This window comes from Cygnus olor, chromosome 8 (assembly GCF_009769625.2).
Source record: "Cygnus olor isolate bCygOlo1 chromosome 8, bCygOlo1.pri.v2, whole genome shotgun sequence".
Taxonomy (NCBI): Eukaryota; Metazoa; Chordata; class Aves; order Anseriformes; family Anatidae; genus Cygnus; species Cygnus olor.
Genome location: NC_049176.1, coordinates 18,251,300 through 18,277,789, shown reverse-complemented (window position 1 = coordinate 18,277,789; position 26,490 = coordinate 18,251,300). Strand labels below are relative to the sequence as shown.

General features: G+C 35.5%; 1 protein-coding gene across 8 annotated transcripts in view; it reads right to left on the bottom strand.

Annotated features, from left to right (window-relative positions):
- The window catches only part of TTLL7 (tubulin tyrosine ligase like 7), a 72,878-nt gene that overhangs the window by 15,541 nt on the left and 30,847 nt on the right, over nt 1-26,490 (bottom strand). For all 8 annotated transcript variants that reach the window (XR_005821958.1, XM_040565240.1, XM_040565239.1 and 5 more), the window contains 10 exons: nt 26,257-26,421; nt 25,289-25,447; nt 15,809-15,903; nt 14,773-14,920; nt 14,621-14,694; nt 11,562-11,697; nt 10,671-10,757; nt 6,293-6,488; nt 5,048-5,316; nt 1,413-1,547 (listed from right to left, as the gene is read on the bottom strand). Coding sequence is in view for 7 of the 8 variants with exons in the window: in XM_040565240.1 (XP_040421174.1) it covers nt 1,413-1,547; nt 5,048-5,316; nt 6,293-6,488; nt 10,671-10,757; nt 11,562-11,697; nt 14,621-14,694; nt 14,773-14,920; nt 15,809-15,903; nt 25,289-25,447; nt 26,257-26,421 (1,464 nt within the window). In the remaining variant the exon portion in view is untranslated. The remainder of the gene's footprint in view (nt 1-1,412; nt 1,548-5,047; nt 5,317-6,292; nt 6,489-10,670; nt 10,758-11,561; nt 11,698-14,620; nt 14,695-14,772; nt 14,921-15,808; nt 15,904-25,288; nt 25,448-26,256; nt 26,422-26,490) is intronic.

Genomic DNA, 26,490 nt, shown 5'->3' with positions numbered 1-26,490 from the left:
TTCGTAAAGGACATTAGACATATTTTGAAAACAATTCATTCAAAATTTCTATAAATAATCATGTGAACTGCAATACTGTGAATGAGAAATATTCTTCTTTTATGATGTCTGTCAACAAAATAGCTTGAGCTATTAACATAAAATTTTCATTTTTTCTTTCTATTGTATTCTAGACCTATGACAAGTTCTACCTAACTGACAACTAATATACAATTACCTGTTTCCTTCCATGATGAAATATTATTTACCAACAAAAACTGGTTAAAGCCATAAGAGAATTCTGCAATAAGAAAGTGCATTTATAATTATGCTACTGTTGTATTAAAAAGCACCACTAGATGGAGTGCATATACAAACGCACATGATCCCATATATAAACAAACACACACACACTCCCCATTTCTGAGAGAGAAAATTTAATGAAGGATTTTATTTCTACTTCTAGGAAGAAGAAACTAAACATGCTACTTATGAATGCTGTCTCCTAGAATGACCTAAATCATCCATCAATACAGGACAATACAATTCCTTTCCACTGTGATGTAGTCACACAGGTTACTGGAGACATAATCAACACATTTCTAAGATTTTGAAAGTTTGCAGAACAAAGGGCATTTCCAACTGGATAATAAATTAGTTTGATGAATTCTAACACACCATGGACTGTGCTTACTACATCAGAATACAGGTGTTAATTTAAATGACCAGATCCCTCTATATTTTTACTAGATTGAGAAAATAACTTCTCTGTTTTCTTCTTTCACCAGCTGATGTTAGTTTCTTTGCACTAGATATTTACAAGGTATTTAAATACCATATATTTTTTGCTTATATATCTGTATATTAGGCATTGCTTATTAATTCCACTTTAGATCAGGGATTGTTTCACATTTCTTTGAGGTGATGAGGCTCAGAGCGATGTTGGATGTGAGAAAACACAAGCTGGCAGACTAGAAGAGACAAATGTATGAATGGTGTTCCTTATGACCAGCAAGCTTCCAGCATACTGTTTTGAGTTCTCCAGTATGCCTATTCAAGAGCAAATTAAACACATCAGGATCTCCACTAACAGTATCAGATGAAATATAAACTGTTAATGAATTGTAACATTATTCTTAGCTTACTTAAAAGTTTTAACTTTCTACACAATGAAAAACTGTATTTTCCTAACCTTTCTGATTGTTTCTCATATATTTTATAGAGACATAAGAATGTTTTCAGTGCTGCTCTTTTAAGCTCAGAAAGCATGCAAAGCTCCAAGCTTTTGAAATCTTTTCAATTATCCTGAGTTATGGAAGTTTTAAGGCCACAGGAGCTCATGAATCATAAATTGAACTTTCTACTTTCCTTCATTTTAGTGGCTTAAACACTACCTAGCTTGTAATTCTTCTTTCTTATTTATAGATACTTACATCTTCTATAATTAATTCTGATTCTTCATCTGTTTTGCCTGGGAACTTCATTCTCATGTCATTGAAAATGAGCAGAGTCTCTTTTGTCAGAGCAACTTCTTGCTCTTTCGTTTTCTGTTGCAGCAAAGACTCATTCTAAAAATATGAAATAGAGGAAAAAATCCAGGTGTGCTATTAGATCACATAATGGGAACAAAGATGTTTCCTTGATAAATAAATAAATAAATAAAAACTCTAAACAGGGTGGTATAAAATGCATTTATAAAGTGTAGAAATGTAATATCTAATACATACCTAATATACTCAAGTATGCTTTGCACATTAATCCATCAGGGTTACTTTTAGTTGTCAAGAAATGCAAGAAAACCAGAGTTTGAATGCATGTTTGTTTGAAAAAAGATAAGCTAATATATATTAGATATTCATGATGCCCACCATTTAAAATATAAACTTGAAATGCAGACAACAAATTTGGAAATTAAACTCAATATAATGAACAGAAATTATTAATAATAATAAACTTCATTTCAGTTCTGCACTGTGACAAATTTGATTTACAGTTTAACAGAAAATGCCAATTATATGAGAAGTAAGGACATTTTGCTCCAATTCTGGTGAGTGGGGTTCACACATTGCTTTCAATATTTCAGGGTACTGTTTAAAATATCAGTGTTTTTCGTGCCAATAGCAACTTGAACCCATAGAGTACCTAGATAAGACCATCTCTGGAGGATTTGGGGTTTGCTTTTTAAAATCTAGAACGTAGTTAGAAGTATTTCTGATCGTTTTTCTTTACTTTTGCATATTTTTGTCCGTGCAAAAGTAAGTGGGCTTAATTTTAAGTGTTTTTTTTTTTTCCAAGAATGAAATTCAAAATTTTTAGGCATTTCTAAATCTTTGTACCTTGTAAGAACGACATTACTTAAGGATACTTTTGCTTAAGTAGATGAAGAATATTTTCAAACATAAAATATTCTGATAGAATAATATAGCTGAAATGATAAGGTAGCAAATATTTACAAATCCACTTTTGGTTATAACTGCTATAAAATAAGTCTGTAATTCCCAAATGTAAATCATAGAACCACACGGGTTGGAAGGGACCTTAAAGATCATCTGGTTCCAATCCCCTGCCCTGGGCAGGGACACCTCACACCAGACCAGGTTGCCCAAAGCCTCATTCAGCCTGTCCTTGAACATTTCCAGGGATGGGGCATTCACTGCTTCTCTGGGCAACCTGTTCCAGTCCCTCTCCACCCTCATAGTAAAGAATTTCTTTCAAATGTCTAATCTAAATCTACCCTCTTTTCAGTTAAAAATTATTACCCCTTGTCCTATCACTACACTCCCAGATAACAGTCCCTCCCCAGCTTTCTTGTGGGCCCCCATTTAGGTACTGCCAGGCTGCTACAAGGTCTCCCCAGAGCCTTCTCTTCTCCAGGATGAACAACCCCAACTCCCTCAGCCTGTCTTCATAGGGGAGGTGCTCCAGCCTCTGATAATCTCTGTGTCCCCTCTGTGTCCCACCTCTGGACATCCTCCAATATGTCCATGTCCTTACGCTGGGGGCCCCAGAGCCCAATGCGTTACTCCAGGTTGGGTCTCATCAGATGGCTCATTCTAAACTTAGTTTCCATGCCTTTAGTATATTTGGATCTTACCAGACTCCAAAAATGGCAATATACTCCTTTTTTGCTTGCCCAAAGGATTGAAAAACTAATACTTTAGCATGCACAAATTATTTCTTCTTAGTAAGTTATAGTTTATCAATTTCAATTTTATTCTAGCAGTAATATATAGTATATTATTCTTAGTTGCAAAAATAATTATGAACAGAGTTCCATTCACAATACAGTGCTAAATTATGAGTAGTTCTTATCAATTTTGTAAGTAATTTTATTCACATTATTTTAAGAAACATGACCCAAGCTCTATCACCCAACATAATTGATCTGCATATCAAGATCACTTCTGTAGTACAGCTTTCTCAATGAAAAAGTAAGTATGGTTTCTTACTAATGTTAATTTAAGTGAGCAGCCCATTTTTAATGTCATACGGTAAGAGACTGGTTTTAATCTTTCAGTAATTTGTATTGGATATAGAGTTAATGTGAGTAGAAAAATCTACATTAAGTCTGTCTCATTAAACTCTCAGAATACATCTTGATGATGAAAGGGTACTTTTTAAACTTGAGAAAGCTAATGTGATAAAAAATACCTTTAACATGTTGTGGTGAAGACACAATCTTAATGTCTTCCCAATTCTATTAGTTGACTTTAAAGATGGAAAACCATGTTAAGGAGTATTTTGCAAGATGTCAGCACACAATTTTAAAAGGGTTCTTTTTCATCATTTAGACAAAGCCTCACAGGCAAAACAGACAATGTGTGTTCTACCAGATAAAAATGATGATTAGAGATCATAAATACTATGAAGCACGTTAATTAGCATTACAAAAGGATTTCTCACAGTCAAAACTCAACACAGTGGAGAAAGGCTGCAAGTGTGGGTTAGAAGTGCCAATTTGTTTTGCCCTCTATCCAGATGAATTATTTGGGTGATGAAATATATGGGTCAGCCACCAAAGGACGAATTGAAACACACTGGCATGAACACTCAATACAATACTGAATTAGGCTGGATACAGATCCAGCAAACACCGCCTGGGGGTAAGTGGATGTGTGGTCCACCATGGAATGACAGTAGCAATGTCTGGGTTATGAAGGAGATATCAAAGAATATGACAGTCTGGTCACAACAAGAAAAAAATATAAAAGGTATATTCCAGAAATATACCGGTAAAGTGTTAAAGCACACAGATTCTAAACAGCTAAAAATCTTTATTTAATATGATTTTTTTTTCTGTTAATTACTTAGTTGGACCACATAAATCTAAATGTTTGCCTGCCTCAGGGACAGGCTTCAAAATGGAAGTAGGTTTACCTTCACTTAAAAAAATAAAAAAAGGCTTCTGACACTGTTATTGCAACAGCAAGTCAGTAAATCTTAAGGAAGACAAGGAACTGCCTATAGATTTTAAATTGTTAACTCTGGAAGTAGAGCTCTGCAGCAGTGGTACGGTTTATTTGAATTAGGTACAGTAGGCTGCAAAGTAATTACGTCTTCAATGAAGAGCCATACAAAATCTTACTAATGTTTTAATCTGATACAATGCATTTATCCTAGGAGTATACACTGTTTTTCAAGTACTGATGTGTTTGTGTCACTTAAAATTTGGAAGGTAGGCAGATCATTATTCCAGAACCAGAAGTCCCCAAATAAACCACAGAAACTTTTTAAGTGGTTCATGCTAAAGTAATAACTTTCTACCTTTAAAACAGAAACAAACAAAAAAACTGTCTAGGAGAGAGGGTTTCTAAGCCACAAAAGCTCTACCTACGATTTCTATTTTCATAAAATGTACTATCTGTATAGCTGCACCAGAAACACTGGAAGATCACAGCTAGCACTCACTGTAAAACATGTAGAGATCTTACAATCCTGAGTTTCTGTTAAAATAGAATCAATTGTATATAGTACATCAGGATTTTTGACATTGTAAAAATTATTAATGCATTTATAAAGCTTTAGAGAAATGGAACACTTTTTGAATGTAACTGCTTTGCTAACTCACCCCCGAAGAATTCATAGTTCCCAGGCTGGATGTCTGAGAGACTCTGGATGAAGATGGGCTGCAATTTAAAGAACGAGACCTATTCACTGAGGATGCACGCTGGATTTGCAGAGATGCTTTGGCCGAGAAGGGACGTTGCTCATGTGACTGCATATTCGATATTGAACGAGGGCAGCTTACAGAACGCCTTATTGGACCTGCAGATGATGTGGAGGGTGAATATGATGGAGATTTTATATTTTTAATTGAAGGTTTCCAGTTCATTCTACCTGCAGACAAATTAAAGGAATGATGTAATTACTTATTAGTCTTTTTACACCCATTTTTCAGTCTGTGTAACTAACAACACATATGACTATCACATTTACATCCGTTGTACAATAACTTACATTGACTAACAATTTTATATGCAGTAGTCATTCATGTCAGATCCTCTAATAACACATATGTTATATACTCTATAAGAACATTTATTTCTCCCTCATAGTCAGCTTTAATCAGGTAGACTCCAATCCATGCACCCGATTTGAGACAGAGTGCATATTCCCTATGGGTCAAAAAGCATGTGGCCACTACATTAGTCTTCTTGACTAGAAGAATATGGAAGAAAGAGAAAATGTAGTTGAAGGAACACATATTTGTAGACCTGGTCTAACTCATCTGCTCCTGCACAGCTGTAAGGTTTTTTTAATTCAGCCTCCTGCTAAATAAAGGACGCTCCTATGAAAAATAAAACTTTAGAAGTATTTGTGTAATTAAATGATGAAATTCTATGAGACAATACACCTCTTAAAAAAAAAAAAAAAAAGAGCATATTATATCTACCATGTTCAACAGAACGCAGTCACACTAACACTCTGCAGTAAGCAAGAAAACATCTCATCAGAAACATATATATACAGATGTATTTCTGTATCCCTTCTATATTCCAGCAAATTCAAGCTTAATGAAACTTTATTTGACAAGGAAAAAATAACAATCTTATAAAAAAAAATCTCAGTAAATTCACACCATTTTCAACTGTAATCCAGATGTATTTTTTCCCTTTGACATTCTTGTCAAAAACATTCATTTTTTTTCCTTTTTTGTTTTTTTAATTATTTTAGAAAAGATTTTAAAGAAGATTAAATGAACAAACCACTGTTTAACTCTGAGTTATGACTGTTGATATATTCTGAAATACTCAAGCATTCTATATAATTCACCATGTAAGACCTGACTTAGAAATGGGGTAACTTAACTTACCTGATCGTTCCAAGGATTTATATTTATTTTCTTCAAGATCATATGATACTTTTTTCTCTTTTTTTTCATTATGATCTTCCTTTTCAGTTTCTTCTCCAGACTCTGACATACTGCTACCACTATCACAGCTGCTATCACTATTGTAGTTCTTAAGTTTTCTTAAGGGCTGTGCACTTTCTGGCATAGAATACAAGGGCTAAAGCAAAATAAATAAATGCAAAAAAATAAATTCCTTTATAATCCCAAAAGAACGCTTTACTATCACACTATGTCTCTGATTCAGGGAGGTTCATTTGTAATTATTTAGACTGTCCCAAATTTTTAAGTACCTTATTAAACTAATGACACAATAATTCCAAACTTTCTCATACAAGTATCAGCATAATATAGTAAGGTGAAAATGTTAGTTTATTTCAAGTAGGATTTACACTACCTGATATATATTATAGTTTAAAACAGTGAATCAAATTATACAGAACACTATTTGCAATCAGTTGCAATCCATAACTGATATTCGCAATAACTGAAGCTGTGCTGTAACAGTGATCACTGTGAAGTAATCATCAGGGAACTTCGTCTCGTACAGTTCTGAAAGAGAAAGCGATTAATCCACATCCTGTAGAAGGCAGAATCTGGAGGGATATAGCAAGCTATGATAGGCGTCTTTGATATCCCATATGTACATGGGATTCAGTCTCATTAGGTAATTAATCTCATGCTATTACCGAGAGTAATGTAAGGTAAAAAGCAAAAAGTAGGAGACAGAGAAACTGATGCAAGAACAGAAATGACAATTTTTTTTTTTCTTACATCAACAATGAGACAGACAAATAAAATACAGTGTCCACCGTTATATCTATCAACCTGAGAGGTCTCATATGGTAACTTTTTTTTCCTAAGTTTTCATTCCAGTAATTGTCAGCTGTAAGAAGCTACAGTAATGGCTTCATCTTCCTAGCTGTCTAATGAAAAGCATTTAAATCTCCCATTAAAAAAATACTGTAATTTCTGAACATATTTTGGATCAGTATGAAATAGAAGAAACTCTGAAGATGAATTTAAATTGCCTCATTATTTTAATATAGTATAATGCACAAAGATTTACTGTGAAGGGCGATATTTTACAAATAAACATATGCTACCTAAACTTCTACTCCAGGCAAAGAAGGAAAGAGATTTCTCCCACTAACTTAACAGTGATAGCATGGTTATGCAAGCGCAAGCTGTCAAACTGGATAAGGACGAGTTAAAGAAGTATATTCCACTGTGGAGAGCCCTGGCAATTGTTCAAATTACAAAAATAGTATTTTGATGTCTATCTACCTGCTAAAAGGACAAATTAAGGTGCCTCAACACTTACTGCTTTCTCAAAACTAGGTATCCCAATCCTGAAATGGTACATATCATAGAGAAATAATATATTGATTAGACATTCCGGATGAGTTATACATGAAATAATGAATATTTTCAATTAAAAATCACAGGGGTTTTAAAGTAGATCCTATTTCCTCTTATCATATGCATGTTTCTAACACTTTATACAATAAACAATAAGAACAGACTGACTAAGACTTTGCATCAATTAACCAAGAAGAATAAAAAGAAAAGTCAAAGAAATTACAGAAAGCAACGATGACAAATAATAGCCAGATCTGGGTTTAAACTGACCACTTAGAAGTTTAATATTCAATTGCTTAGCAATTCTAATCACCTTGATTTTCCCCTTATGCTAATCTCGTTTTTGTTTGATTAGACTCATCTGAGTTTATATACGAAGAATAAAATAAAAGTAATTACTCATTTCCTCTAAAATACCTATGTTATTTTATTTCCTTACTTCTTTTTCCTACACAAAGAACCAGTGCAATGTAATAAACATGGGAAAGTAAACCTTACAGTGTGCAAGTATAAGGTGCCCTCTAGAGGCTACAAATAAACCAGACATTTCCAGAAATAATTTCTGTTTAAGTAGAATTCAGTAATATTTTACTTGCAGACAAAAATTGCCTCCAAGCAAATATGGAATTGTTTTTACATGCAAAATTTATTTACACAAACACACGCCCTCTACCCCTCAAATATATGTATGTGTATGGAGGAGGATTGAGAGGAAAACGCTCTTCCCTCTTCTTATTTTTCCAGCTACTCTGCACAGAGTCCTAAGTGTTAATTCTTCCAAGGAAGAGAGTGTGCCTACGGCAAAGCATCTGACTTCCTAAACAGTAGCCTCTGTCAGCGGGCCAGCCACTAAAGGTTAAATGAGGGCGGCATGTTATGACCTTCCCAAACAACCTTTCATTTAACAAGACTTGAGGTGAAATGTACTGGTTTGTTTTGTCTATCAGATCTTGCATGTGTTACTTTTTGGATACCCTAATGGATCTTTATTTGTAGTATTTCATGCTTACAAAAGATTAGTTTTACTACTAGATTACTCTTTTACCTGATAGATTGACAGGCAATAGTAAATTCTACTGCCTACCTCACCAGATTTATATAGAGACAGATACTAGACACCATGTATATCATAGTAGACCTTTACAAAGAGGTAGCCAATCAAATGCATATTATTACCTATATTCACCTTACTCCTTACAGGAAAGAGGTGATACTCTTTTGGTGCAAGATACAAGGACCATCCGAAACAGACATCTGTATTTCGAAGGGAGTGCAACTAGGGAAGTCCCCAGTCACATGCCTTCACTGTGTGTATGGCTTAAAGGATTGAGAAGTATACCAGGACCCTAAAAAGAAGATGCAGGAATGCATATCCTGTACAGCATGAAGTCTACACACTGCAAAGAAAAGAAACAACCTCCTTCAATAAGCTAGTTTCATTTCCCTCTCATTTGATCTCATAAATTTTAAGGCAAAAAGTGGGAATTCTGCAATATGCAGAATTTTTTCTCTCTCCCATTAATGCAAACAATGTTGATCTGATCGAACAGCTTCTAAGCTACAGAATCTATTTGTCTACTATAAAAGAAGACCACATCATATAATCTCCGTCAGAAATTGAGACTTCAACTTAAAACTAATTAAAAGAAGTTTTTCAGTTTGAGTTCAGTACTCTATTAAATGTTTATGGCCTCCAGCTTGGAAATGGCTTCTGTGCAAACAGTGTAGAGCTTATTATAGATCATCTATGTGTGCATACAGTCAACCAGATAGATGCTCTTTGAGGGCTGTTGGGAAAAGACAGGCTTCTGGAAAAAGGAAAAATGTGACTGGGATGTTAAACTTGAATTAAGTGACCCCATTTTAAAGAACTGAAAACCAAGCCTCAAGGAAAACAATCCCTGAAGAATGTGGGTTGAGTGTGTTGCCAGGGTGGACCGGATGGGGTTTTGTTTTTTCCATTTTTTTGTGTTTCTTGTTTGTTTGTTTTGTTTTGTTTTGTTGTATTTAAATGAGTCCACAACTGTTAAAGCACTGGCTCACAAAACTCAAGAATGGATGCACCAATTATCTTTCCAGTATGCACACCTATATAATGATGTAGCTCCACGGATTCTTGCACACATATTTAGTAGCCCTGCAAGCCCAGGACAATTCTCAGCATTCATTTTGTAAGGAAATTCACCTGTTCCAAGATTTGTATACCATGTTCTCAGAAACGAAAAATGCTGTAAAAAAATTTACGTGCATACTTAAACAAATCTATCAGAGGTCAGGAACTTAAAAGCAGGCTCCTCTAAGCAGACTTGACCTAAAATGTTTGCAGGATATAGTAAACATGCCTCTTTCAGCCAAGCCCAAACTATTCATCTTTACCGTCTTGCAGACAGACACAGTGTATTTAAGGCAAAGACTCACATGAACTATGTGCACAAGCAGAAAGTATCAGGCTAAAAATTATGTACATTCACTTTAAAATCAAATTTTGGATATGAAACAGGCTCCAAGATATATCGTATGACCTTTTTAGCTAGTAAGCAAGCTGCAGATACATCATAATCATAATTAATCTTTTGAGCTTCCATAGTGCCTTTTATCCCATGATCTCAAAATTCCTTAGTAGCACTAATCGATTAAAGATCAAAGCATTCTTCTGAGATAATCTATGGATATAAAAGATCATTTCACACACTGAAATGAAGCAGTCTCTTGTAGAACAGCTGTTGCCATGCACACCAATTCCTCAAAACAGCTTAGAGAGGAAAGGAATCCCATATCCAGTTAAAATTTTAATGGGATTTAGCTGGACAAAAGGTAATTATGCTTCTCTTCATACTTAAAAAACAAAAAACAAGCTAATGGCAATATGAGAAACAAAACTTCCGCCAGAATCAGCTAACTAAACTGCTCATTTAAAATTCTCAGACTACCTCTTTTTGGAGTAGAATTTAAAAAAATATGGTGTCTGAAAGTAAAATACCTTAGGTCCTCGCTGCCTGGTACATTTTCCCATTAGTTTTTCATCATCTATTTCACATTGCTCCAGAAGATCCAAAATGTCCTCCTCCTAGCAACAGGAATTTCAATATGATTAATTCAAAGCAAGGCATTATGCTATTCGTCCGAAGTTCAAGAGCCAACTGGTAGGAATTTGAAATTACTTTGATTATTAATTCCTAAAATAAGACTGTGAATGCCTCCAAAGGAGGACATAACAGTATTTCTTCTGATGCATGCATCTCTCTTTGCAATCATCACAAAATCAAAAGGTAAAATCAAGTCCTAACATTTATTAAAGTCTGAAGAAAGGGCTGAACAAAAGATTCCTGCAAAACTGCTGAATGATGCCAATTATAAAGATGGGAAATTATTTCTTAGATTTCAAATTAAATCACATTATTGGGTTATTTTAAATATAGCAATTCTCCTGCTTTCTATCTCTGACTGCATAAATATGCAATCAGGCAGAATTTTTGGATTCCTTAAACTAGCGGAGCTGGTTTTAAGATATCGCTCATTCCAGTCTGTACAAGTGGATGAATAGGCTGGGGACATTACTGGAGGAAGAAGGAGGCAATTACCAGCTCATAAGCAGTTTCTGCCAACCTCTGGTTTGGCCAGGGGTAAGGCTGAGGATCAGGGAAATTGAAAAGCAGCTTAAAGCCAGCTAGCCTGTCTCCACCCTGGGTCCACTGCAGTTCATCCAGATTCAAGGATCTGGCCCACAAGCTGCACAAAGAATAATAATAAAATGATGGAAACATTATCAAATGCTATTTATTAGCCATCACACATGATTATCGTGAAACTAATATGCAAGGTCATAAATTCCAAGATAAATAACTTAAAGCCAATTTCTGTGCTTCAGTACCTTCATTCTTGTTAAAGGGTTATTCATTTCCCGCTGAAGTGAAGCTGCTCTCCCAGCAAGAAATGTCTGGAAAGCAGTGGCTAACAAACTCTCATACTTTTCAAGTAATGTTTTATCATCAGGAGGGTAAATTCGCCTGTTGGGGAAAAAAAATGAAATTGAGTTTAAGTGGAAGATAGAAGCTGAGTTCCTTATCAAATAGGAACAGAAGTAATGCAGCTAATTCAGAGCCTTCTGTAATGCATATTACATAATAATTATAGATTGAATACATATCATATCATGAAACAATCTCTCTGAACAATGCTCTCTAAATCTAGACATAACTCAGTGAACACATACGTGGTTTAAACCAACAATTAGCCAAAAAGAAATGCAATCAGGTCATTCCTGAGTTGTACGCAAACACAGCTTTGCAATACTCTGAAATTTCAGGGGGGTCTGAACAGTACATCCAGGTGTAAAAGATTCATGAACTATTAACAAAATATTGCTTGTAAAATTCAGTGCCACAGAATAATTTTTATTAGCAGTGAAAGGACACAAAACAGTGAAAATCTGAACAATTGCTTTGAGTAAATGGACATGACATACATTAAAGATTGAATATGTACTGCACTTGAATGTTAAATCTTCAACAACAAAAAAGGAGGAAATACATGTTGTAAGAATTTATTTATTTTTTCCTGGTACGTGGACATACAGGGTGACTCTGATTTTCCATTACAGCAGCTATGCTATTATTCTCTAAAATCACAGGGAAGAAGATTATAACCATCTAAGAAACAGGACTGAGTGATTTATTCATGCTCATCAAGTAACAATGGGCTTTGAAGAAAACCGCTCCAATCTATGCGATGAATGCCTGAAACAGTCAGAAATGGTGGAGATGGGAGACTAATTTCTAACTTATTGTAATAAGTATAAGTTAATTCTGACTGCACTGTGTAAAACATAGGTACCACTTATATATTAACTGACATTGTGACTTGTATGTTTGGTTTGTTGTTTGTTTGTTTGTTTTTGTGAACTTTTTACAAGGCTCTCTCTCCTTTTCCTTTTCAGTCTTTTCTTTCTTGAAAAGGTATCTTTCATTATGATTTTGTCGCAATAGAAAAAGGTTGAAATGATCCTATTCAACTCACAGCAGTTCTACAACAACCTGAAGGTGGCTCCAGTTCACATACATATACAAACTCTAATCTAGTTGCAGTCAACACTGTTTAATGGTGTTGATTCTACTGCTGAAAAAGTACCGTAGAATAATTACTTTAAAGAAAGGATATTCAAATATATGTAGAAATAGACTACAGCTAAAGGCTATTTCAAAGACATATACATATTTTTCAGTTCCTCATAAATTTACAACTGCTTGAAAGCATTTGAAAGAATCCTATTCTGAACACCACAGAATCCTAATGAAATCAATAGGCTAGCTGTACTTGCAGACAGACACTTGACTAAGCTACTTGATGAATCGACATCCATAGGCATAGTGCCTACATCAAAACCTACTGAGGCTGATGGAAAAAAACTGTTCATAGGATTAGGATTCAAAAGCTGTGTAGACATAAAGGTTTCTCTGGAAGTGCTTTGCAGGAAGCACTAATCCATACAGCAATACTAGGACCCAAAATTTCCATGATTCTATGGCAGTACCTGAGACAACCTAGTCCTGCTCTGCAGAAGGACATCACAAGGAGAAAGTACTGCAGAATGCTTAGATGAAATCTGTATCTCTAGCCAAAATTCCTTTACTTCACAGGCTCTGCTGATTCTTCAGCCTTTTTGCAAACACGTGGTATTAAGAAAACACACAGCTGTTCTGCCTATTTACATCTGCACATTTCTCATGAAATGACACTTTTTACAGAGAAAAAAATAAACGTTTGCATTTTATTGATTTAGATTGACCAAAAGGCAAATAAAGAGAACATTTGGCTCACATTCATTCCGCAACTGAATTAGCAACCTGAAACAGGGTCAGTTAAAAAGTTAGACTTTAAAGTTATAGAAAAACCAAGATGTATTTAAGCATCATGTTTCTCTTTCTTCTAGTCCAACTAATATGAAAATAACTGCTTCATTGTGTTGTTTTTGATATACTGGTTCAGCTCTATATATGTCAAGAAAGAATGTAATTAAAACTGGGAATGTTACAAATAAACAGTCTCTGTTAGCAAAATGTTAATTCATCAAAAAAGGAAAAAAAAAAAAAAGCAAATCTGTGTGTTTAAATAAGGAGTTTACTGGGAAGTATAGAACATCTGCTCAAAAAGCAGAGAAGAAGAACAGCAGTAAAGATATTCTGACTAATTCAGAATGAAAGATAGAAACCCAGACCTCCTACATCCTGGATGAATGTTGTAAAGATTGGGTGAATGTTCCCAACATCTCTTCTCAGCAGTACCCTGCACCCTTTCACCAAATACCCATTGGCCTCGCTTTCATTTCTCATTGAAGCTAATGTCAAGAAATAAAGTAAAAACATCAAAAAAATTATTGTTTTCTGGCCAATGCCATTTATAACCAACAAGTTAAAACAACCTTTTGAACATATTTTACCACAAAAACTGAAGATATTTAATTTTAAGTCTACTGAGATCCAAAATCAAAGTGTAGAAATATGAATATAGTATTTCAAATGCCATTACCAAATGTAAGGTTTCTGAAGCATCACAGAGAACATTCAGATTTGATTTTTCATTCTCTGTACAATAATGCAGGAATATTAACACCACAGTATTGTCCTCCACCCCAGAGAAAAGAACTGTCATACGTGATTATAGAACTGAACGTGAACAATCACATCTTTCAAGCAAAACTCTTGCATAAACACTAGAGTGATTGATGCCATTTAAGTTCTTAAGTGCATACAAAAATTTGGAATCAGAAAACGTGCTATCTGAAAAAAATCATACTGCCTGGTTTACATTATACATTTTCTATAAATGCCTACTTATTTTTGTCATACATGTATCATGTACCACAAGTACTTGTTTCCAATATTCCTAATCAAAGCACTGAATTCTTCCCACCAATACAGTCAATACAGTTACCTGTAGTTCCCCATGTGCCTATTTTCATGCTCTTCTTTGGAAATCTGTTTACGGACTTGTGCAAGTCTTTCCTTCTACAAATCAAGAAAGTAAGACAATTAAAACAAAGAGAGCATAGGCCATGGGCAAGAAATAGCGCTTTTTCATCCTACCAGTTCTTCTTTTCTCCTTTCCAGTGTGTGGCGCTGCTTTTCCCAATCTGAGGAACCTGGCAACAGTTTTTTCATTGAGCCTTGACCATACAGTCTTTTTTGAGCTTCAGCTTTCTGTTGGGCTAAGTTTCTCCTTTTATCACTTGTCCTGAAACACAAATATATCATAAGGCATGTCAATCCAAAGAGAAGTATTCCTCAGGAAAAATCAGGAAAAGATTTCTTTATGCTGCTGAATATGTTAAAGACCTTTTATAATGAAATATATTGCAAAATATATCTAGCACATTCATTCCCATAGGCCCTCACATAATGCAGGTTTTGATAGCTACATAACAGTAAGAGGAGTTCAGACATCAATTTTCAGAACTCAAATTGGTGCGTCAAGATCTACTGTATTAAGCATCTTAAACTGACACAATGCAACTGAGATATACTTTCATCTGAAGTAAATCATTTGTAACTTTCAGTCAGTCATGTGGTTTACAACATACAAATTAGTAGTCAAATGCTCATTAAGATATTTTTTTTTTTAGTATTAACTTTTATGGCTACAATATCTTCACACGTTAAGTTGTACTATAATCATTCTGTACTATAATTTAATGTACAAATATGGTTGCAGCTATCTTCCTGAAGTTTAGATTTTCTCCAGCATATCCCAACTACCAGGCTTTCTTATAGAGCAGTATAGCTTTTGATTGTGTATTAAACTATTGCCAGAGCAAATTTCCTACAACTGCACTCACATTCTCACTTAGAGACCTGTTTGAGAAACCATTTAAAAGGCATGAAAATGACTATTATCACTTCATTTTTGGCAAGCACAAATAAAAATTAAATTTGGATTAATTTCAATAACAAAACTGACAGCAATGGAAGCATTTACTTTTTTTAAATATGAAGGTGGAAAAAAAATGTTTTCATGTTCTACTAGTCCAATGCAGAGAATAAATAAATAAGTTCACACACAAAACCAAACAACACATTTAAAGCCAGAAGGAGAGACAGACTGAAAAAAAGAGGACAAGTTTACCGTATGTTGAGGAGCTTTAATGCATTTAGAAGAACACCCTTTTTTACATCGTAGTCTATTTTTTGATCAGTTCCAAAGCTTGGAGCACGATTAATCTGAAAAAAATGAGATGCATAATACTCAGGAATGTTCAGCTTCAATGGACATGCATCTATTGTAACAGGCTTTGGAGAAACCATTCTTTCACACATAGCAAAGAGCTAGATGATACATGTTGAGAAGCTCATTTTGGTTTGTATTTTTTAAATAATTAGAGCATTAAACATCACAGATACTAAGGAGTGAGGAGATGTACCTTTCAGCCACCAACTTATCCAGTCACAATGAACATGATTCAAGTACTGGCACTGTAAACTCAGCCTAATGTATTTTTGGTTGCTGAGACAAGAAATTTACCAGGAAAATGCTGCTAAACACATTATAGCCATCTATTTGCCATACTGTAGGAGTCCAGTACAGGAAGAGTTAAACTCTTTCTTAGTTCCCAGTCTGACATCAATTTGAATACAGTTCTTCTCTGAAAAGTGGCTTGTAAGAACAGAAAGTTCTAATTCAAGGCCTTCTCAAGTACATTTAAATAACTATTCTGATATGCTTTAAAGCAAAACCTTGAGATCTGACTTATTAAATCAGTACATAGTAAGAAAACATAAAACAAATAACTGTATCAGTAATAAAAACTTACAACCTAAGTATAGGACAAGATTATGTTACTATAAACACAGAGAAACAAGGTAAATGAATCTGGGAATCAATGAGACTAAATCACACACTTAACAGCCTCCACCAACTATCATCTAACCACAGCCAAGCTTTGCAGCACCTGCAGGAGAACGGCTTACAGGAAAGCTTTGATAGAGGATGAAGTAAATGCATCAACATCTCCAGGAACGCCCTCCAGCCTTGTGTAAAAATTTATACATGAGCAATGAGTGCTAATAAGAGGCAGAAATCATGCTGACTGTGAATGAGCAGTGCTGGCTAGGAAGGGACAGACATTAAAGAGCTTCAGAAGTGAAAACTAATGCCTTGTACCTCATGCAAATAAAAAGTGGGATCCAATGTAGAGCTTTATGTTTCAGTCCAACAAATACTTGAATACATAAAAAGCTCGCTGAACTGAAAACAGAGATGTAAAATCAAGCCCCAGCTCCTTATTTAGGAGAAATGTTAGATATTGAACAATATGATATTCTGTATCGAATTTTTGACTCCATAGTAACATACAGCAAATGATAAAATTGTACTTTGAAATACTAGTTTTGCATACATTAAAAACAGCTGAGCAGACAGAAATTTATAGTTAATATAGTTTAATAAAGTTATTAAAAATTCCAAAAATTTGGTAAATTAATTTCCAATCTTTTATTAGAGTCAATATACTGAATCCTTAAATCTGGTGAGAATACAGTTAGATATGAGGACTTGTTTGAAACATGTAAATGTTATGTTAGTCCAATACTGAATGCACAGAATTCCCAGCTACACACACATCCTTACACAACCCTGAAGTTTCCGATTCAGAAGCATACAAAAATGCACCGTTGTATTTAAATTTATTTTAGGTACTTCCTAGGCTGACAACAATTTAAGTACAATATTGGGCATAAATTCTGCATTAGTAAAAATGTTGTAAATATATATTACTTATGTGAGTACCAGTAGAAATTAGCACTCTGAAAAGTATAAAATTATTTACGGTTTCTCTCCTACAGGGTGAATTTTGCCAAAAATCTACTTCTGGCACTTATGAACAAACAAAACCATACTGACTATGTTTATTAAGCAAAAAAATAAGGTAGGGGTAGAAAAGATGTACGAAAGCATTTGAAATGCTGTTATTTCAGTAGGTATAGAACTAAATTATCAACGCGGTTTTAATTCCTCCAATTGAAATCTTCAACTTTTGCTTCATAATTAGAATTCCAATTAATACAGCACATACAATTAATCAAACTACTTGTGAGCATGGCAGTTGTAGAGCTCACTGTGTTTCATAATTACACACTTGTCAGTAAAGGACTTCATATCTGTAATACTTTTAATTAAGCAGTGTAAGTTGAAGCATGTAAGGCTCCCATCCTCATCTACATTTGCAAAAGATTCTGATTTTACAAAACTGAAACTCTGTAAATAATTAAGATACTACTTCACCATATTCTTTCACCAATATGTGGGAAAAATTTCAGCCTGGCATTTTACCCCTTTATGGAAACAGCCAAAGAGCACATTCTCACCTCTCTCTGCTGCAGCCTATTAGTATAAAGTTGAAATATTCAACTATCGAGAAGACCATTCAAATATAGAGACATGACATAACATAAAAGACTTCATAAACCTAAAATCAATTGAATAAAATACTACATCCTTTAACAAACAGGGATTTAGTCTTCATTCAACCTGTAAGACGACATGAATGTTTTGGAAAGGATCTCATTCTTTAATAAAGTGACTATAACACTAGAATTTAAAAAGAAACAAGAAACCTGTAAGCCATAAAGTTGCTATTACACAGAAGGCTGCTAATGGCCATCATTGAGCAGATCCTTGATTAAAGATTATGAAGTTCATTCTAATCTCTTGTTTATAAACCTCACAAGTTGTGGGAGTACTAGCCACCGTTTTCTTAGCTTAAGCAGAAGACTGTTTTTGCATGGCAGTTTAATACAAATCTAACCTGTCCTACCCTACCCACTTCATTGTCTTGACACTAGCACCTAGGTCCACAGTGAGTGAGGAAGCTGATCCCAATGATCCATATGTAGATTACCCTCTCCAAAACTTATTTTTCATTGTTCCTCGATCATCTCTGGAAGGAATCTCATAAGTACCGCTGCCATCACAAGGAAGGGGGCAGGGAACATGCATTCAACAAAGGAGAGGAGAAGGGCAGAGATCTTGCAGCTAGCACATCCATCAGTTTAAGCACCACAGAACTACCCTCTACAGGTGCAGTTTCACATTTTACCTAACGTGGTGTGACTGCAGGCTGCCACAAAGGACTGCTGCTGCCCCCCTCTTCATCCTGCCTTCACATTGCATCCCCATTCCTTGCACCAAAACAAGTGTTGTGAAGTCCCTGGGTAAGGAAATTCTGCAGGCTTATTTAGTGTAAAAATATGGTTTCTTTGGATGGTGAATTAGGTTTTCATCCAAACAACTTTATAAGTTCATCCGATAGCCATGACTACCACATAGATGCAGGCTGTTAGACAAGCGCTTTGGACAACTGCCCACTGTAATGCCATGTTGTTAAATCTTTTTCATTCTTGATTCATTTGAAAGGTGGAAAGAGTAGAAGTTATCACCGAAGTCAAATCTTGAGCCAGCTGAAGTCATGCACCCTTAGTAGATTCCCTGCCAATGTCTGAGAGTAAAGAGAGCTCATGTACAAGTGTGAGAGAGAGGACAAGCCAGCAGAAAGCAAGAGACAGAAACCCAAGACTGGCTCTCCAAGGCAATAGAGGGAGAAGTTGCTTGGCGCAAGAGTCACTGAAAGTCAATCTTTTTTGTTTGTTATAAATAAAATTAAAAAGAAGGAAAGAATTGAAGGAAAGAGCTAGACGAGTAGTCTCATCAATTGTTCTTTGTAATGGTAACCAGTTAGATTCTAAATACTACTAGGCTCTTGGGCCAAGGGGCAACTGAGCTTTTACAACTTTTCTTTTTTATGTACTTATTCATCACTTAATTGAAATGCTGACCTTGCTGAAGGCCACGGGAGGACTGCATTAATGGCACTCTGTGCTCACCTAAATGATGGTTGATGCCCACACACCACTGCTTTATTAACACAGCCTCATTGACTGCTATGGAAGTGTTTTGTGATACGTCTTAGATACAGTTTTTAATGAAGAATACAAGCAAAATCACACACATTTGTATATCACTTGTAAAGTCTAGCACAGTCATTCTGACAGCTGAGTCTGATTGCTTTCAGCCAAATCCAAAAAGAAATTTGAAGCGATATTATGTATATTTTTATGGACACAAATAAGTAGATAACTAGAAAATATCTGTCAGATACTTTGTCCACTGGAAAATGTACTTGACATACTTGGTAATCCTGGGTTCCGCACCAAGTTCCACTACTGACCATGCAGCCCTGTTTCCCTTTCTTTGTGTCCTCTACTTAAACTAATATTTACCAGCTATATTTATGAGCAAAAGCTGATACAATAAGGCTTTTCAAGCTAAGTATAATTTAATAATTTCCATTTTTCTTAAATTGTTTTAATTTTTTAACTTGTTGTTTTCCCAAAATTCTACTCTGGGCCTCCGGTTGCTATTTTTCCCCTATGATTCACACTTCTTTTCAATTTTGAAAATATCTCATCACTTTGAAGCATCAAGTTAAACAAAGAAGTTTATAGCTACAGCTTAATCTATGTTTAGTTTTTACAATACTTGTCTATTTCTTCACAGATTAAGTGAGATTTTTCCTTTAAAATGACTAAATTGAAAAAAAAAAATGCATCTTTTTCTCAGTACATTAGCTCACTGGCTTCATTTTAGCAAGGCACTTGAGCACAAGGTCAGCTAGGAGTCAGCCCTATGTTCCTCCTAATCTGCTGCCTTCTTTTAGTCAAAATTTTTGCAGTTTTCCAATCCTGCGAAGCGAGCATAGCAAATAACTTATTTCTGCTCTCTCTACCATACCTGCCAAACAACTGCTGCCCAAGTTCCGGCTCAGCAGTACCTTTCTGAACCCACTAAATGCATGAGAGAACATCACCTGACTCCAGAGTTCATGCTGTGCAAGTACAGAGGGGACACAAACTGTGCGGCCCAGGCTTCCCCAAGGGCAGGGGTATGTCAGAGAGCCTCAACAGCCCTTACTGCTATGGCAGTTCAAAATCACTGTAACGTGCTCATCTGCTCCTCTCACAGCACACTCAGAAAAACGGAATCCCCTTGGGTGGCTGTTCTGCACAGCTGTATCACAGAGAACTAGTTTCATGGCAACCAGGTATTAAACTGGTAAGATAATAACAGACTCACTGAACACAGTAAAAAAGTAAAAATTCTGCTTGATGTTACAAGCTTAAAGAACAGTGACTAACCTCACAGCAAAACTCAAGTTCATTTTCCATGCAAATACCTGCAAGGAAATCACAGATGCATACCAAATTTGGGTGCCTGCAATGCCAGTTCCGTTACTTTTCAGAGGAGAAACTTAAGTTCTCTGTATGAAGAAAAGTTTGAGCTTTTTTCCCTTCTTAAGTACCCTGCAGCACATTTACTTTGCACAGTCATCTACATGCATTTATCAGAGCATCAACAAGGGATGTATTCCCTATTTCAAAAGAGTAACAGAAATCCCAAAAGATCATGCACAAAGTGTCTACAGCTATTTGTTTCTCTTGCATTTTTTTCTTCATTCAAGCAGCCTTTCCAGATCATGCCCTGTTCTCTATTCCTGAGTTTCTCTAGCCATTGCACTGGACATCTCTGAGGAGAATTTGACTTTGTCTTTCCTTGAAGCCCATTTTAGGGCTGCAGGAGGATCCCACAAAGCCTTCCCTTTCCAGGTTACGAAAACCCAGTTTGCCCCAGCCTCTCCTCATACGGCATGTGCACCAGTCCTCTAAGCACCTTAGCAGCTTTCTGCTGAACTCACTCCAGTTTATCAGTGTTTCTCCATTACTCTGGGGCATAAAGCTGGACAGAGCATTCCGGATGGGGCCTCACAGGTGCCAGATGGATCAGTCTACATCACTTAGTGTACATTGCTGGCCCACGTTCAACTCTGAATAGCACTCACACTTTGAGATATATGGTATGACTGAACCTGTTTTTTATTTTGCTGAAAGTTAGTCATTTTCCACAAACTATGTTGCTGATTGACATGCAAAACTTAATCTCAAACAAAAAGATTACATTTATGCAGGAAGTTTATGAACTATGGTAGCCCAGAAGCAATTCAAGTGCCAATGAAATGCAACGAGACGTATTTCCATATGGCTCTACTCATGGCTCAGTACAAGTAATGCAAATACCATTACTCTATATACTCAGCTTTTTGATATCTGCATGTTATTTTATATAACTTTTATAATAACAAAAAAAAAACCTGTCTATACTGAACAAAGTGTCTTGCTTTATCACACGTGATCATTGGTGAGAAGTCTCAAGAAGCCTTGGGGAAAGACGCTATGTTAAGAAAATTACTTTTTCCTAATAAGAAAACACTGTCCCTTATTTTCATGCGTCTATCCCATGCTTCCAGACAAGAAAAATGGTTGCTGACTATCTGTAAGACATCAGTGCTCTAAAGTAATCTTCATAACGTACCAGTGGTACCGCCACAATAGGTATGCATAATGACTAGCTACCAAAGCATTGTATATGTATGTCTTCTAAGAGATGATTATTTAGCATCCAATGACCCAAGAACCAAGGATGTACAAATGACCAGCTTATGCTAAAAGACACTAGTAGTTTTATCAGGAAGCCACATCTTAATGACTTGACAAAACAGGATTGCATACAGGGCCCCAAAAGTACAAGCAGATGATGACAGCAAAGCCCTTGAAAACCTAGAAACACTGAGATATATGCCAATTGCCGTGGCCAAGTAGCATTCACTACAGGAATGCAACCTTGTGAACTGGATAAAACTGGGCTTAGGGAAAACAAATAGAATACAAAACACTATCCAGAAAGTGTAAAACAAACCAGTAACAGTAAAACTTGGAGATAATTTGGAATTGCTGGCCAGTGAGTGAACAGAGAGTAAATAGACAGTGTCAGCAAAAGATTAAAACTAACGCTAAGACAAGCTAAGAGCAAAGAAGAAACCTTCTCCATCAACGGTATATTCTTCCTGGTGAAAAACACAGGACACTGACTACTTGCCATAACAACCTACCCACCTTTTTATGTAGAACTAGACCTCTCCTGTTTCTTGCTGGCCTTTTGGATCTCCAGGGGTACAGGCAGGGTAAGCATAACACAAAAGAAAAGAGTAGACACCAGAAAACTTGCGTATGTGAACTTTAACTACTTCATTAATAGGAATTAGCAATAATTGGAAATTTTAACCTAATAGGTCCAATGACATTTTAACAGGATTGATAAAGTCATGAAAATATTTTGCTAGTAGTTCAATTACAGTAAATAAAAAACATGGATTTGTATATAAGGTAAGTTTGTCTTAGCCACATAAATCACAAGGGAAGCTTGGTACCCTGCACTTGAGGCTTGGTTGCAATATGGATGCAAAAACAAAAAGCAGGCAGCTTGGTCTTAGTTTAGGAAGAGGGAGAAAATAAGTTATTAAAATCCAAGAATTTCAACTACATAACTTTGCAATTTACATAAAATAATCTAGTTCGGAAAATTTGGTCAAAAGCAGTAAAATTGAATTTTCTGGGAACAGAAGGGAGATCTAGGTAGCTGGTGCTCCTCAGATGGAGGCTGCTGGAACTGTACAGATGCTTGCCAGAGACATTTGGTGCCACAAGATGGCAATCATGCATTTCCCTCAGCTCTCACTTCGGTAGAAGGTTCTGGAAGTTCAGTAGCATCAAGAAGAAGGAGAGCTACGTTGTATAATGTGGAATATAAATAAAAGTAATCTCAGGAAAGCAGAGTTATTATAATGTTGGACAATTTATTTCTTATAATAGTTTATTAAGCTATCTTTATAACAGAAAAGCTACATGAGCTATGGAAATAAGAAACTAGATTTACCATCCTAATCCTATTTTGGCAATTTTCCCATAACACTGGGAACATTCAGGGCCTTGTGATTAGTACTTGTTACCACTGTTAGAAAGAATGATTCACTCCCTGGAGGGGGTTTTGGCAAGAGGGAAACGGTGGAAAGAGATAAGAGTGGAAAGCTGGAGAAGAAGCCAGAACTGTTTTAGGAAGAAATATACGCATATATACTATTATTATAAACAGCATGTGCATACACACACTAGATGCACATTACTATATCTAGTACATATATATGCACTGTAACGTTGTTCTATACTACGCTGTATATGGTATATATATTTATACACACACATACACACTACATGTTTGTACTGAGAGGGCCGCGAAAAGCATGAACAAGCACAGTGAAAATCTGTGGATGAGTGTAGAAACCAATTTAATAAGTTTTAAAGTTTGAAATTTCTGTTAGTTTAAGCTCAACATCTGGCAAAGTAAGCTAAAGGATACCTGTATCGTCAAAAGCAGAAGAAATAAACTTCTATACTAAAAAATAATAACCAAGTACACAACTCCTCAAGTCCTGAAGTATTCTCCAGCAACCCCAAATACGAAAGCAGCATTTATTACTTTGCCAGATCCCTCCCTCACAAACAAGGAATCTAGAAATAGAGACCCTCCTCCGAAACTACCTTATCATAAATGATAAACTTCAGTCTGTATTTAAACAACCTATATGCAAGCTATGGACAACCTATAGATGATAACCTGGAAGTGTAGAGCTAAATTAAAGGGATTAATAGGCTTTACTTGACAAAAAGAGAAGATATAGATGTAAGTGCAGATGAAGTTCATGTCACAAATTGTTTTTGGCTAGGACATCAAAGCTTGCATGGAGGACAGTGAAGGAATTTATATTTTTCTAATTAAAATTATACTGAACCCCTGAGAGAAATAAGAGCAACAAAACAACTGTTGACAGTATTAAAGACCTGAGAACATGGCTGTAATTCAGTAAATTAATTGCATACATTTTGCTCATCAGTAGCCAATCATATTCATGATTTATTGTCAATAGACACATTTTTAATACAGTTTGCTTTTTTCCTCCAGCTGTACAGCATCCCAGCCAGTTAACATAATGAAATAAGACAATCTGGAAAAGGTAAGTAAATACCATATGTATATATTAATACTAGAGTAATTAAAAGAACAAAGTAGACATTGCTGGTTAAAAATATGTGCAGGCTTAAGCTTCACTATACTATTAACATATCAGACGAGAAACATTTCTTCCAGCCCATTCATGCCAATTGCTTCACCTATATACTATATTATTTTCCTCTGTGTATGTGGGTGCTTTCAAAAGCCATAGGAAAGGAAAAGAACCCATATTCAAAAACAAAAACAAAAAAATGATTAGGATCACACATTCACTCAAGTTGCCAGAGCTATGTACTGAACCATACTCATGAGGGAAGCCCATGTCTTAGCCCTTACCCAGTTTCCATAAAAAGATCCTTCAGATACAATGTACCCAGAACAATGGGATTAACATTGCATTTCTCATTAAAACTTTCACAAATGTCTAAAATGCAACATTCCTCCAAGAAAACAATTTACCTTACCTGAGTCTCCAAAATCACTGCCAGGCAGTGTTTCCATATGGCTGCTGCAGAAGAGGTACCATCTAGATACTCAGTACCTCCTGTAACACACAGATTTTCTGTGGAAGTTTTCTTACGTAGATATGGATTCAGCTGGGGCTCGCTTAACTTTACTCTTAAAAGTTTTCATTTGTTTAAAGAGGTTTACCTCTAGGAGCCATGGTTTTAGTTTTCTGTCCAGCAGAATATCAAATCCCAGGACTTCAAAGCAGACACTGTCACTTCCTGGTGCTTGCCCTGGCCTGCACATGCGATAAGCATGAAGAACATGTGGCTCTGCAACTATGAGAGTCTTCACTACTAACTCCTGTAGGGATGTTTTCAGAAAAATTTATCAGCAGAGAAGACACCAGTGTATATTGAACTAATGTGTTTCATACTTTCATAGATGCTTTAGTGAAATGATTTTTTAAAGACTTAAAATAGCAAATAAATGTTCAAACTGAGTAACAGATTTTTTCTTATCTATTTACAGATATTTAATAGCTATTGTATTATTATACATTCCATAGCACATACTTTTTTTTAGATACATGATAGCCTAAATACTAAAGGTATACTGGGAACAATGCATAGTATAGCCAAACTTTGCCCATTTCACCTCACAATATCGTTTTCAATAAATATACTAGGAATCATAATTACAGATCATGCCTCAGCTCTGTCAGTCTTTGTCCTATTCCTCACCTGAAGATGCCTGTAACATACCCACTGACTTTAATGGTGCAGGTTCCAATCCACTGATATACACAGCACTGACTGCAGTTTTGTAAATGTTCTCACATAAAATTCGCTTTAAGTGCTAGAAAAGTTTTTGAGAGTTTAAATGGGATTGTTCCTGTGTATGATATTACTTACGTGAATAACTAACTGGTTGAAAGGGCTTTTGTACCTCAGACAAAGTTTAATATTAAATTTATAACCAAACTCTGAATATCACCTTTTTAAAATATAATCATCATTAATAGCACGTCACTTGTGGTGTGCATTGCTGAGAATTTGGATTAATAAAGTTTCAAAAATAATATTCAAGTAAAGCAATGGATGGCAGAAGCAATTAATTTTTTAAGAATATACATAGACAAAATAAAGAAAAGCATATTAGTTTTATCTTACTGAAATATCATTCCAGAATTTGGAGACATCAAGATTATTTGTTTCTAGAAACTCAGTAAACCATTTTATGGAGCGTTTACTTCCTTTGTCTTCTGTTTCATCCCGTCCAAAATGTTCATTATGTTTATTCACAGAGTAGTTAGTCAGATGCATATACAATTGGCTCTAAGAAGAGAGAGAAGAGATCAACACAATAAACAAAAAAAAAGAACAACACTTTAAATACAGTTCTAG